The sequence below is a fragment of the Silurus meridionalis genome, chromosome 2 (genome assembly GCF_014805685.1).
Source record: "Silurus meridionalis isolate SWU-2019-XX chromosome 2, ASM1480568v1, whole genome shotgun sequence".
In the NCBI taxonomy this organism is placed as follows: Eukaryota; Metazoa; Chordata; class Actinopteri; order Siluriformes; family Siluridae; genus Silurus; species Silurus meridionalis.
In genome coordinates, this window is record NC_060885.1 from 17763895 (window position 1) to 17780010 (window position 16116).

The 16116-nt window shown below is 37.4% G+C and overlaps 1 protein-coding gene across 3 annotated transcripts in view; it reads right to left on the reverse strand.

Annotated features, from left to right (window-relative positions):
• Positions 1 to 16116, reverse strand: part of zgc:171482 (zinc finger protein) — a 72636-nt gene that overhangs the window by 23287 nt on the left and 33233 nt on the right. For all 3 annotated transcript variants that reach the window (XM_046877497.1, XM_046877482.1, XM_046877490.1), the window contains exon 4: positions 7937 to 8096. In XM_046877497.1, the coding sequence (XP_046733453.1) occupies positions 7937 to 8096 (160 nt within the window). The remainder of the gene's footprint in view (positions 1 to 7936; positions 8097 to 16116) is intronic.

The window sequence follows — 16116 nt, forward strand, 5'->3', positions numbered from 1 at the left end:
GTTTCACTGGTTCAACGATTCCTTAAAAGGCATCAACAATGTTATCATTCTGTCTTCAAAAAAAAAGCAACATCTTTATTATAAACACATATAGATTTCAACACTGGATCTGCAATACATTTACAATTAAAATAGAATTTCACACTGTAACACAACTCTTCCTAAAAGTAAAGTGGAAAGAAGTAAAGTAACAGATGTGCATGTTGATAAAGAATGCTCTGCTTCTACACCAGAGATATTTTGCTTGCAGGAAATTGCCAACTGATTAATGGAAATTGAGCTTAATAGCACTGACAGGCTAAATATATTCCATCTGAACTATAAGTGTTAGGCATCTCTGAACTGTCTTTGAAATAGAGCATAATCAAATATGGCCACGGAGCAAACTACATGAAAACAAATGTGCCACTCTGTGATTAAATGCAAACAAACCTACCCGCCTTGCTGCCAAGTTTTAGCATAACAACTCACAGCTTTTCCCAGCACTGGCTCATTTCCAGTCACAAAGTCTGAGGTGACTGAAGCATGCTTCTGAAATCGATTTTGTCTCACTTTCACAGGTTCAGTTTTTTATTTATGATAGCCTCAATAATGCCAACATTAAGTGTTCTCAGTTAAAGTTTTGTTTCAAAACAAACATCAGACGAGTTCTTGCTAAAGTGCTGATAACATTCATGAATAAGGCTTTATGGAACACAATGACATAATGACACCAAACACTCAGTTTCTAATGTATAGCTTAACTGCCGTAAGTATAACGTGCCATTTCACAAAGTAGGCCATTACACATAATTATAGTTAGACTGTGTTGTGACTGAGAAGCTGACATGCTTTTAATGTTTAAATCATCGTACATTTTCCTGTCAAACAGAATGAACAAGTACTCAGAAAGCACTCCCTGTGGGTTCTGTACATTAAATGCTGCTGCATTTTCAAACAGACTTTTTATGAGCAGGACCTGGAACTTCATAAACACACTGCCAAGATCTACTTCGTACTTGTGCTAATAGCATGTCCATGTCAATGCCATTTACATCTCACCTCATCACCAAATCCACTCAACATATAACAGCATTCCTACAAATGTTTCTATTGATCATACCTGTATTTCATTTCCATGTTAATATGTAGATGCTTCATTATTCTTTTGTATTTAATATACAGTATTAGCTAAAAAGAACAACCCTATACCCCAATAGTACCTCTGCTAATGCAATTATGTTAAAATCCTAAACCATTCTTCTCTGACCCCTCTCATTAACAAGGTGTTTCCACATGTAGATATGCAGCTCACTTTCTTTCTTTTTTATTCTAGAAATGGTTGTAAATGGAAACCCCAGTTGATCAGTTTTTGAACTGCACGAAGCAGCCTGTGCCGTTGGCACATTGTTTACAGATTTTCTTTTATTCTGATATTTAATATAAAAACTAAATTGACCCCTTTAGCTGCATGCAAACTACTATATTACTGGCTGGTTGAAAAACTCGAATGACTGGGCATGTGTGCAACTGTTCCTATTAAAGTGGTTAGTAAGCAGATATCACTTTTTTCAGGTTTTGGTTGCTTGATTTATGAACATTTATTTCATTTACAGTTCTGAGAGTTATTCAGTGATTTTCTGTTTCCTGACTTTGCAGTTACACCTAGCTCATTCCTGTGCCTACAAATTTGGTATTGTTAATAAAAAGATTCCACAGTTGGTGACAGTAAAAACTTTGGTAAAACTGAGCTGTATGATGCCGGTGACCATTACAAGCATGTTGGTGGTGTTTAATATTAATATTAATATTAATCATCATCATCATCATCATCATCATCATCATCATCATAATAATCATAATAATATAACCCAGTCATTAGGGTTGCACAAGCCAGTGCACTCTTAGTGCCGGTACCAAGCCTGGATAAATGGTAAGGGTTGAGTTAGAAAGGACAGCCAGCATAAAACATGTGCCAAATCAAATATGCAGATCACGAATCAGATTTTCATACCGGATTGGTCGAGGCCCGGGTTACCAACGACTGCCACAGGTATCGTTAGCCAACAGGGTACCGGTGAAAATTGGGCTACTGTTGGCCGAAGGAGAAGGAGAAGAGGAAAGGAGAAGTGTAGAAGAGTGGAGGTTCGGGTTGGTACTTTAAATGTTGGTACTATGACTGGTAAAGGGAGAGCGGTAGCTGATATGATTTAGAGGAGAAAGGTAGATATGTTGTGTGTTTAGGAGGCCAAGTGTAAAGGGAGTAAGGCCAGGAACATTGGAGGTGGGTTTAAACTGTTTTTTCATGGTGTGGATGAAAAAAATAAATGGTGTAGGGGTGATTCTAAAAGAAGAGATTAGTAAGAGTGTAGTGGAGGTGAAGAGAGTTTCTTATAGGGTGATGATCGTGAAGCTGGAAGTTGAAGGGGTGATGATAAATGTCCTATTGAAGAGAAGGAAAAATTCTGAAGTGAGTTAGATGAAGTGGTGGAGAGTGTACCTAGAAATGAAAAATTAGTGATTGTGGCAGACTTTAATGGCCATGTATGTGATGGGAACAGAGGGGTTGAGGAGGTAATGGGTAGGTATGGCCTTAAGGAGAGGAATGTAAAAGGGCAGATGGCAGTAGATTTTGCTAAAAGGATGGAAATGGCAGTGGTGATCACTTATTTTAAGAAGAAGGAGGAGCATAGGGTGGCATATAAGAGTGGAGAAAGGTGCACACAGGTGGACTATGTTCTACGTAGAAGATGCAACCTGAATGAGATTGGAGTTCAGGTACCTGGGGTTAACAGTGCAAAGTGATGGAAAGTGTGTTAGAGAAGTGAAGAAAAGATTGCAGGCTGGGTGGAGTACGTGGAGAAGAGTGGCGACTGCAGTGAGACCTGCGATGTTGTATGGTTTAGAGACAGTGGCATTGAGTAAAAAACAGGAGGTGGAGCTGGAGGTAGCAGAGCTGAAGATGTTGAGGTTTTAGTTGGGAGTGACAAGGATGGTTTAGGCTTAGAAATGAGTTTATTAAAGGAACAAGGTGAGCGAGGCGATATTGAGATTGTTTGGACATGTGCAGAGGAGGGACATGGGGTATATCGGTAGGAGAATGCTGAGGATGGAGCCACCAGGAAGGAGGAAAAGAGGAAGGCCAAAGAGGTTTATGGATGTGGTGAGGGAAGACCATGCAGGTAGTTGGGTTGAAAGAGGCAGATGTAGAGGACAGAGTAGTATTGAGACGGATGATCCACTGTGGCAACCCCTAATGGGAAAAGCCAAAAGAAGAAGAAGAAGAAGCTAATAATCATAATAATATAATGCAATCTGAATAATATGATAATCATTTGTGCACCTACTGCAATGGGTGCTATTACTCATTCATTTAATTATGTATCATTTTGATAACCACAATTAGCTACAGATTACTAGTTAGGAAATGTTTATTCTTTATATTTAAATCAAACAAAATGTTAAAACAAACTACAATTATATGCAACATTCGGGGTCATTTTTAAAATTTATTCCTACACTACTTCCCTCAGTAATTAGCTGCTGTTCATGCATTTTATATGAACTGTAGCTCTTTATAGTACACTTCTTATGTGGATAACGTTAAGAGAGAAAACGTTGCACAATAATGTTTCCTCTAGTGGAAGCTCTTCTGTTTCCTCTTGCCTCACAGACACACTTTTTACAATCTTGCTAATTGGTTTCCATGTCTCCACGGGTGAAGTACCTGTGTTGCGGTGGTGGACAGTAACGAAGTAAATGTAGTTTGTTACTGTACTTAAGTAGTTTTTTTGCATATCTGTACTTTACTCAAGTATTTCTGTTTGGGGAGACTTTTACTTTAACTTCACTACATTTCAAAGTCAAATATCTTACTTTTTACTTAGTAAAATCAGTTGTTCCTTTTTATTTATGAGCAGATAAAAGCTTAACACACAGCAATCCAACGATCAGGGTAGAGCGCACGCTCTGTTTAAACTTGTTTTGATTGCCGCTTGGTAGTTGTCGATTTAGGCGACATGTGCACCTGCCCAGTGCTGCAACTTGCTGGGGGGGTGGCACATAAAAAAATAAAAATAAAAATCGTTAATTGTTGTTTTTACCACTTATTTGCATGGTTGCATCATTTATTATATCATGTCACGGTAAATAAACCTGGCTGGGACTCGTTCGCAGAAGTTCCCTCACTCATGCACTCAGAAAGGAGAGGTGGGGTGATGTTACTTCAGTAAGAAGAGCTGAATCCAAATTAACATTATGGATACCAAAAATGGTCTAAACCCTCAGGAGCCCAATTCAGAAAAAAAAGCAAAGAAGTAGGGGGAAACGTGCAAAAGATAATGGTGTGTGTGCAGCTCATCTCTTGTTATGAGGATAGTATAGGCTAATGCATTTAATGCAATAGGCTAATAACTGTATATCACTTTATGATTTGTTGTTTTGCTGTGTTGCCTGCTCTCTGCCTGCAATATTTATTTTAGCTTGCATAACATTATCATTTATAGTGTGTAGTATATCATAATGTGTATAGCAACAAAACAATTACAACTTAAGTAGTCTATTTGGATTGTAGTTAAACTAGCATTTATTGATTTGGTTACCTTTAATTGAGGTGATGTCATAAAGGTTTTCTGTGATTGTACTGAAAAATCTTGAACTGAGTTCAGTAAGGGGAATCTCCAGTGAAGCATAAAAGACTAATTTAAAGACATATATTATAAGGATAAAGATGTTGTATGTATCTTATGGCTACAATTAGCCGAGGAGTTTTATGGTTCTTGGTTCTGAGAGTTTAATAAATTGTAAACAATTACGTGTATTTACTTGTGCAATAAATGCATTTAGGGGTGATATTTATACATGAAATAAAGCTCTTAGAAATGTATCCAGATTTGTGGACTGCTCTGAGAATATGTTCTCACTCATCCAGTGATGGTAGATGAAGCAGAGAGGAGCTTATTAAAGCTGAAACTCAATGGTGGAGACGTTTGGTCATGGCGTGGTTCACCCAGGGTGTCATTCAAGCTGGAACCACCATTGCCAGTTGGTGGTATCTACTGAATATACAGTTCACCTTCAGTTCAACATCAAGGAGAACATTCTGTGAGGAATAAATGAGGGAGGAAAATCCTGACTTTAACTTGCCACTTTAACACCCGTGGCCTTATTTGTGCGATTTATTTAAGTCGTTGAAAATAAGGTTTTGGGCTCATGATCATTTTAACAGATATCAATCGGTGTTTTACTCATTAATATTATTCTATTAATAGATTGGTGTGCTGAGAGTAACATTAAAGTCTTTTCACATAAACTGAGTTGATTTAGCAAAGAGTCTTGTGATAAAAATTATAATAGGAACATTATAGCCATAATAATTTATAGTACTTGGATACTTAAGTACATTTGGAGGGAAATATTTTTGTACTTTTACTCAAGTAAAAGTTTAAAAGGAGCACTTTTACTTTTATTGGAGTAATATTTTGCATACTGTATCTCTACTTTTACTCAAGTACATGCTTTGTGTACTTCGTCCACCACTGATCTGTTGTGCATAATTCAATTAAATTCAATTTATATTGAATTATTTATTTACACAGTGCTTGCCACTATGCAGCTTTACAAAAATCAGGATGTTTTAGATCCATAATGAAAAAGCCCTGGGAAAACAGAGGTGGCAGCGGCAAGGAAAAAATACCCTGACATGACAATGGAAAGAAAAACCATGAAAGAAACCATGGACTCAAACATAAATCTATGCTCTTCTAATCAAAAAGTATTTTTTTGTTTATTGTGGTACATGAGGGATTACTAGAGATGTCCCAGAATAATGCTTTGAAAACTGACACAAACAAGAATGAAAAGATTTTGTTAAATGGTACCTAATTGAAAATATTTGTAAATTAAAAAATATTATAATAAGATGTCCTAAATTACAAACATGTAGTAAGAAGTTACTTAGGTGGGATGTTCGTTATTTTATGTAAAAAAAATGTCCCCATTTGCACTAAACACTTTGTTTGTTTTTGCCATTTTTAGCAGGCAAAATGTCAGTATGTCCATAGTATAGACATGGATAGATAGTTTTAAATTAATACAAATTCATAATTACAGCAGGTGTTTTTGCTGTACCTGGGACAAATCAGGTTAGCAATAAATAGTGTTAAAAAATATAACTTGTCTGGTCATTTGATTTAAGAACAGGAAGTCAAAATGAATATATGGATCATGTTGTTGTGTTATCAGAAAACAGAGCCCTAAGCCTTCCCTTAAACATTGATCCACGGCCACAAGAAATGCAGCAACAGGACCACAGCTTCGGCAAATCAGATAATCAAGCATTTAAAGTCTGAGAACAAGATGAACAGCATGTTTTAAGTTAAATACTTAAATACGGAACTATGTAATGCTTTACTTTGCCAAAGACGAAAGCTAATCAACTAACCAGCTAACTCACCCAGCCATGCATGCTTAATTTCTACTTGCGGTTTCACCTTCCTTTTACTAATGATGAACAAGATATCAAATAATAATAATAAATATTAGGGCAAGTCATGTTTTTCCAGATGTTTTTCAGCTATCTAATTTCATAAGCATTCATTCATTTTTAATTGTTTTGTTTTTGACATCTTTCTATTATAATAATGGCGCAACCAGCAAAGTTTTGGAATAGACATGTACAGAAACGTTGCTATTGTTCAAATTAACATTACAGTTGTTTAATTCACATTATAATTGTTTAATTGTGGAATATACAGTATATATACTGTAAGTCAAACAGTTTCTAGAAATGAGTTACTGTACAGTGTTATGCTCAGTTGTTTCTTTTTATATTATTAGACACAATCTTATCAATATTCTTTCACATAATTATCACAGATTAAATGGGGTTCTAAAGTAGCATTAACACTTCTGGGCAAGGTGTGTGTTGGCAAAAATATATAAGCGAATAAATGCGAAGAGGTGTTGTGCCTTTATTTGAGAGAATAAAAAAAAAGTGATAATTTGTGAAATAACAGTCCAATTTTACTTAAATGGTTGCAGTATATGATAATATCTATTGGCAGAAGAGTAATAGCGTTAGTCTATTATCTGCTGCTGGGCTCACTTTTGAATCACAAGCTGAATGGAGTAGAATATTGCCTTTGGCATAAAGATTAATGGTACTGTCAGGAAGCGTCAGCCCAGTGCATACTCACACTCACACTGACTGTGACCTAGGATGTCACCTCACACACCAACCTTATGAGAATATAGCCTAGTTCACAGCTAGTGCAAAAAAAAGAATAATATATTGTATACTGATCCAAATATAAAGAGGACAAATTGTATAAGTGTCATTGTAACTGTAGATAAAGATGCAGGCTTAGATATACAGCTGAGGAATGAAATGACATATGGTAACTTAGTAGAAGGTAGTAGTCTTGATGTGCTCATGTTCTTGTGGACTCCATGAGGTCTAGAGTTTGAATGCTTGAAGGGGCTTGTTTCAGTCTGAGTTAATTCTCAGAAAAGCGTCAGGCCAGCAGGTATTAAATAAGTCCTGCTTGTTGTTGGAGCTGCATGTCATGCAGGATTTACCTTTACGCGACACCAATCCCCTGCCCCTGTTTTTTTCGGGCCAACTCTGATTCAATTTCTTGGTGAAAGAGCACAACACAGAGCACTGAATTCCAGTCTGCTGAGTGTTTTACAGTGCATAATCACCTTCTGCATGCTATTTGCCCAGCTCCAGGGCTCTTCTAACCACAGATAAAATACTGTATCCTTTACAGACCACCATTACAGTGCACGCTATAAGCATCTATTTGAATAGTTTATGAGAAACAAATTGCATTATATTTTATTTAACATAACCTCTGGCTTACACAGACATTACAGTGATCAAATGGCCCAGCGAGAAAAACACGGTATATTCATGTTAATTAATATGAATAAACATTGCTTATATGAATCTGACCTGTGGGGGTAGGTATGCTGGGCTGCTCTCCCAGAACAAGGCGAACTCTCTTTGCATGCGTTTTACCCTGGTAGTGTGACTGAGCCACGATGGCAGATGTGAAGAACATATTGCAGAGCGTGCAGCATTTGTTCCTGTCCACCTCATTCTCAGCACTGTCCTGTAGGAGGAGAGACAAGAGCAAGTTTGACTGATAAGGAAGCACAAGGGAAAAAAAAGGTTGCTTAGAAACTGGTGTGTGATTTAACATCAGAAAGGATGTGAAACTTCCAAAAAAAAGGCACAAAATGGGCTCATTACAATAAATGTATGACAGTCCACTGTTAAAAGTCAACCTGTGGTCAAAATAATCGAAAAGAAAAATACGGATTTGACTAAACTTGTCTAAAAACTTCTGATCTGACAGAGTGAACATCAAACTTACTTATACTTATTTACACTTATTTATACTCATTAATTTTAAATGTAGAATAAGCTATATAATCATGGTTTATGACATTATGTTTTGATTTAGTTTTGTTCTTTAAAAACCATTACAAGAAAAAAACTTGTGATTTTCATAATTAAGCATTAAATAAATAAATAAATAAATAAATAAATAAATAAATAAATACAATAAGCAGCCAAGATGGTTTTATATGGTATTTCTCTGACCTCACTGTCTCTGGAGGAAGGACATTACAGTCTCGGGTCTGGCGCGCTCTCAGACGCCCAGTCTGCTCAGATCTGTGTCACCTCACTCACAGCCTTACTTACAAAACTAAGGAGGTCAGTCTTAAATAAATTTGATTCAAAGCAGTGCAAAAACTGCCCTGAGCACCTATTAAAAAACAAAGTACTTTGGGATTATCTATATATCTATCTATATGTCTAATGTTTTTGCTATTAAGCTCATTAATTGTAAATACATTCAATAGGGTTCAGAAATCAAAAACCACATGCTACAAAAAACTACATCTTAGCAAGAGCTTCGCAGCATTTTAAATATAGTCACATGTATCTATTATTTAGTATTATAAGCTTACAACAATCCTTATATAAACTAAATATAAGATTAAACCAAGTAATAATTGCGTTCTATTGGCAGAAGAATTTGCTCATTATTTTGAACAATGATTCCAAAAAAAAAAAAACTCCAACAAAAAAACAAAAAGTGGTACCATTTCTCATATTTGGTTAATTATAATTTTATAATGCAGTGCATTGAAATTATTAGATTTTTTAAAATCTGAATATTCTAAAATATTTGAGATAACGATAGCAAAAGTTTAATATTATAAATAATGAATATTCAAGATTCTGCAGTAGGTCTCTATTTAAATGTAAGTAAATTTGTAATATTGCTAATTTTTGATACTGACTATGTTAACTGGTTTGTACAAAAGGTCAGCTTGCCCTCATGCCTAACCTCTTTCATTAAAGCGTGTTCAAATGACACTGATGGATTTGATTTAAAAATGGATCATAAGGTTTCATACTAATGTGTTAAGTCCATGCCAGCTCGAATGCACACTGCTATTAAAGCAAAAGGGTTATATCAAATCCTAAAAACATTTATGTAAATATTCAAAACATTCTACTTTTTAATCAAGCTGTAACCTTTAATAAAAAGTGCTGTATTATTTAAAAAAAAGAAACCATTTTCACTAGTTCGCTCAGAGTTTTGGACACCACTGTATATACCAGACCTTTATTGATGTAGCTAATCCACATTGCTCTGGTGACCAGAGTCCACAGCAAAACAAAACAAACTAAAACAAAACAAATTGAATTTTATTACAGCATGTTGTTTTTCTTAGCTACTTTCTAACACAGATGTGCTACAAATTATAGAGCATGATTCATAATTACTTGGATGCAAATATTTTGCCAGACACTGAAACAGACAAACACAGGGTGACACATTCGAAGATGCTGTTCCCAACTCACCACATTATTATCTTGTCAATCACTTATCTAACAGAAATAAACTTGCTAACTTGAAATGTATTGACTGAAAAATATTTGTATATGGAAGAACAAGAATTAACTTGTTAAATGTGATTGAGGCTCAATAGATTGTCAAGATTATAAATTTTACATTAAGGCCAGATTTTTATATAAACTAAATAAAAAATATATATAAAAACAATGCAGGATACTTACACCTGGTTTTATGTTGGATGGAGATTTTTGTTCAAATTTAATGCATAATTTGTAACAGATTCCTAGTGTATTATCAGCTGTTTTCTCTGAAATAATGTTGTTTATAATCCAGAATAAGATGCCAGAACATCTTCAACCACCTCTCGTTTGCTCACTTTCTGTACTTACTTTTTTACCCTGTTTCCTAAAATGGAGGTGTTAAAAGGCATAAAACTCAACGCTGAAATGTGTCACCTGACAAGTCACACTCTTAAAGCTGTTATTTCCACTGCAGGGTGTTAGAGGGGTTTCAGGCATCCTATCCTCTTGTATAAGACTTTTTCTACACAACTGAGATTATTTCTTTTTTCTGTTATCCTATGCCATCTGACTGTTTTCCCTCTGTTGCAAATGACAGACTATTTATCTGTTTGGCATCTTTTAGCTCTGCCATGACTGTTCATTGCCTTGTTGCCTGCATCTGAATTAACATTCCTTAATACTACAACAATACTAATACTTTTTCTACTGAGAATCAGAAAGGGGTTTTATTGCCATTGTGTGATGAATTCTTGGTGATAGAAATGTCTGGGTGCAATATATACATTTAAAAGAAGAAAGATTTGTACATAAATTTACTGTACAGTCATAATGACATGCAAAAAATACAAAACTATTTGTGAAAATATACACTTTTACACACCAAAAAGGCCAGACTGCTATAATTAAATTATATTATACACACAGTAGACCTTTTTCATATAATCTGAATAAAAACAATTTTGTTTTTTCATTAAATAGAGTTGAATATTAAGATCTGTAGCATGTGTAAGAAAAAAAGAGAGAGAGAAAAAATGTTGGGGTGGGTAAATTATCATAATGTCCATAAATATGGAGAAAGAAACTTGCAAATATGTGCCAAATAATTAAATAAAAACTTAACAGCCTCCACAGCTCTGAACGGGGGTGTATTTTTCTACCCCTGCCAGAGATAGAAGATCCCTCCTGAGAGGAATTTCCAAGGGAGGGTGTTCAAGAAAGGCTACCAGGTCCGCAAACAATGGCCTACCTGGCCACCACGGGGTCAACAGGAGGAGACGCACTCCCTTCTGGGGAACTCTCTCCAAAACTCCCAGGAGCAGCGTGACAGGCGGAAAGGCGTACAGTGCTGTACCATGGCATCCAGCCCAAGAGGGGCTGGGGGTAATAGGAAAAACCAGAGAGGGCAGTGCGATGTCACTTGGGTCACAAACAGGTCCACCTGAGCTCTGTAAAATTCTTCCTCGGCCCTTGCCTTGAGAGGGCATTTGCTCCCTTGTTTAAGTAGTCTGGGATATACGCCGCCTTCAACGAGAGCAGCTTTTCTTGGGCCCAAAGGAGGATCTGACATGACAGCTTGTACAAGGAGGCGAGTTTGCAGACCCCCCTGGTGGTTAATATCTGAAACTACCGAAGTGCTGTCCGTACAGACCAACAGGGACATGTTGGTCCGTACGTACCAACATGGCCTCTGAGGTCTGGGAGGAAATGCCTCAGAGCTTGAAGCACAGCCAGCATCTTTAGACAATTAATGTGCCACATTCAATGTGGCCTCTTCCAGAGACCTTGAGCAGAGCAGCCACTCATGACCGTTTCCCAACCCGTGAGAGATGGGTCTGTTGTAAAGGCCAGGCTCTCCCAGCACGGGGCCCTGAGTCAGGAACCCGGGATCTCTTCACACATCTAAGGCATGTAGGGCTCACCGCGTGACCTTAACCATATGGAGTGAATTGCCCACTGCTTCACAGTGAGTGACTGGCCTTTTCTCACTGACAGCCACGAGGATGGACTTGACACGAGTAGAGGACAAATGTGCCCGCATAAGGGTCGAATCCCATACTATGCCTAAGCAAGTGGTTTTCTGTGATAAAAAGCACACTCATTTTGCTGTTAAGCCTCAACCCCAGTTCCTTCATGTGGGTAAAGAACAACATCTCGATGCCGGACCGCCAGATGATCCGATTAAGCCAATATCAACCTATCATCGAAATAATTTAGAATGTGGACACCCCAAAGCCTGAATGGGGCCAGGGTCATCCACACATTTTGTAAAGGTGCAGGGTGAGAGGGCAAGACCAAATGGAAGGACCAGATATTGGTAAGCTTTGACCCCAAAAGCAAACCTCAGGAACTTCCTATAAGCTGGAAGGATGGATACATAAAAGTATGCATCCTTCAGCTCTATGGTCACAAACCTGTCCTCGGACCTGATTTGGGACACAACCTGCTTCAAGGTCAGCATCTTGAACCTAAGTATCAAAAGCAAGGGGTTCAGCTGACCCAGATCCAGTATAGGACACAACCCTCTGTCTTTTTTGGTAACTATGAAGTACCGGCTGTAGAACCCGGACTCTCTGTCTGATGGAGGGACCACCTCGATGGCCACCTTCCTCAAGAGAATGTCCACTTCCTTGTCCATGACCAGAGCCTGCTCGGCCCCCACCACGGTGGGAGACACCCTGTTAAACCAGGGCGGACAAGACCCCGACTGAATTGTATAGCTTCTGTCTACAGTGCGCAGGACCCACCAAGACATGTCTGCCAGGCTGCTGGATAGTCTTTTAAGGGAATCAGTCTCTCAAAACTGACCTCTGGTAAGCCTAGAGCTGGAGCAATACCCAGCTGCAGCTCTAGGGGCCTCCTGAGAGGCAGCGAACCCCCATGTCCGCTATCGGGGCATCCAGGAGCTCTCCCAATCAAGGCGAGGGTGGCCATGGACCGGCCAATGGCCTTAGCGGTCTCTTTGGTATCCCTAAGGCTAGGTCCATAGCACAGCGTAGGTCATGGACTTGCTGACCACCCGAGACATCTCCCACATTTAGCTCCCACAGCAGTTCGGCCTGATAGCCTGTGCAGACAGCCTGCGGCTTGACCCGATGAGGCATAAGCCTTGCTCACCAGCGCTGAGGTGGTTCTCGGGGGCTTGGTGGGCAGCGCTGGTGGCTTTGAGAGATGACGCAACGCCTAGGGAGAGATAGCTAGCCAGCCAATTCACCATGTTAAAACTGTCCTCTGTACTGGTAAATGTGCTTCTCTGTTTTAATGAGAGTTAAGAGCATAAGAGCATCTTATTACAAACTCGTTATTCATTAGGAATATCATGTCATTTAAAATAAATACTGAAATGATACATGAGCTTGGCAAGCACCACCCCACTTTCACTCTCTTTCAAAAATAAATGGCCTTGTTTTTTCTTCAGTTTATTTTGTATCTCTGAGCACATGACCTGATTCTGGTGAGCAGGATAGTGGGGTAGAGACCTGTTTGCTGTTCTGTGGGGAGATGCACAGACAGGAGAAGTGCTACACTGAAAGCCTTTAACGCCTACCATCTCCCTAAAGACACAGCAAGTGTCTGGCCTGTTTGGACTCAGTGATCAGCTCAAGAATAACTGGCCGTCTGTGTTCCGCTCTGTTACAACTCATGCTGTGGTTAGTACTGCAGTGTGCTTTGTGTGTGTGTGTGTGGGTGAGATGGACAGAATGGTGTTAGTGTCAACTTTGTGATCATTTGATCCTGTTTAAATTGGGGTGTATGTTTCTTCCTCCACATTACAAGAGAAGAAAGAAAACTATATACACTCATGAAAAAGATTCTTAACAATATGAGAAGAGTTTTGTATCATTCCAAATGTATTTTATTAGACCTTGATTGCTCGTTTTTACTCAGCCTGCAGGTCCTGGGTCAACTAATTAATGACCATAATCAGGAAATCAGAAAAGCATTTTTCTACTTTAATTTGAAGTAAAATACAACAGATACGGGCAAATATATCAATACTAAAACACACCGACGAGGTAAAAATAGGGTTGATTGAGAGTAAGCAATTAAAGGATTAAGATGCTGGTGATCAAGAGGAAATGATTTAGGCATGTTTCAGTACTCTGTGTTTGTCATACCGAAGTGATGTCATGTCTGAAAGTTCCCTTTACAGCTCCATATTTGCAAACATTTTCAGGTCTTAATATTATACTGTATATTTGATTTGATTATACTATCGATTCTCAACCCAGATAGAATACTATGGTCATGATTTTACTGTCTACACAATTGCCAAGATCTGTTAGCTCTGGTCAGCTCTCTATTACAGATACAGATTAAACACTACAAACATACATTTTAAATATATATATATATACACAGTATATATATATATATATATATATATATATATATATATATATATATATATATATATATATATATAGATATATATAGATATATATAGATATATATACTGTATATATACAATATATATATATATATACACACACAGTACCCACAGTGTATATATATATATATATATATATATATATATATATATATATATATATATATATATATATATATATATATATATATATATATACTGTATATATATATATATATATATATATATATATATATATATATATATATATATATATATATATATATATATACACACACAGTACCCACAGTATATATATATATATATATATATATATATATATATATATATATATATATATATATATATATATATATATATATATATACAGTATATATATCTATATCTATATCTATATCTATATCTATCTATATATATATATATATATATATATATACAGTGCCCTCCACAATTATTGGCACCCCTGTTTAAGATGTGGTCGTGGACTTCTAAAAATTCTCCTTTTTTTTAAAACAACATAGAACCCAAATGCAAAAAAGAAAAATCCAACCTTTCATTTAAGTACATAACTTTGGTGGTAAAAAATCATACATTTAGAAAAAAAAAACTTGAAATCATGTGTCCCACAATTATTGGCACCTAACAATTCCTCTGAAAAATTTAATTGTTTTTTTTATATATATTTTCTGTAGTTGCTAAGGTTGGTCAGGGTATCTAGGGACTTTTAATTAGTAATTCATGATTTCCTGTTTCCTGGGGTATAAATATGACGTGACACAGAGGCCTAATTCTCTTACCCATTTGTCAACATGGCAAAGACAAGAGAACACACCATTCAAGTAAGGCAGATGTGTGTCGACCTTCATAAGTCAGGCAATGGCTACAAGAAAATAGCCACTCGCCTTAACTTGCCGGTATCTACAGTCAGAGGAATCATTAAGAAGTTTAAAACAACTGGAACAGTGACAAACAAGGCTGGAAGAGGTCCCAAGTTTATCTTGCCACAACGCACAGTGAGGAGGATGGTAAGAGAAGTAAAAAAATTTCCCAAGCTCACCGTCACAGAATTGCATCAAAGAGTGGCATCTTGGGGTCACAGAGTCTCCAAAACAACCATCAGACGCTCTCTACATGCCAACAAGCTGTTTGGGAGGCATGCAAGGAAAAAGCCTTTTCTCACTAACACTCACAAACGTAAACGCCTGGAGTTTGCTAAGCGGTACTGGGACTTCAACTGGGATCGTGTGCTTTGGTCAGATGAGACTAAGATTGAGCTTTTTGGCAACAAACACTCTAAGTGGGTCTGGCGTAAAACAAAAGATGAGTATGCCGAAAAGCACCTCATGCCCACCGTGAAGTATGGTGGAGGATCTGTGATGCTGTGGGCCTGTTTCTCTTCCAAAGGCCCTGGGAACCTTGTTAGGGTGCATGGCATTATGAACGCTTTGAAGTACCAGGATATTTTAAATAAAAACCTGATGGCCTCTGCCAGAAAGCTGAAGATGGGTCGTCATTGGGTCTTTCAGCAGGATAATGATCCAAAACATGTGGCAAAATCTACACAAAAGTGGTTCAGCAGTCACAAACTCAAGGTCCTCCCATGGCCATCTCAGTCCCCAGACCTCAACCCAATCGAAAACCTGTGGGGCGAGCTAAAGAGAAGAGTGCATAAGAGAGGACCCAGGACACTGGATGATCTAGAAAGATTGTGCAAAGAAGAATGGTCAAAAATCCCTCTCTCTGTGTTCTCCAATCTTGTGAAATGTTATAGGAGGAGATTAAGTGCTGTCTTGTTGGCAAAAGGAGGTTGTACAAAGTATTAACATCAGGGGTGCCAATAATTGTG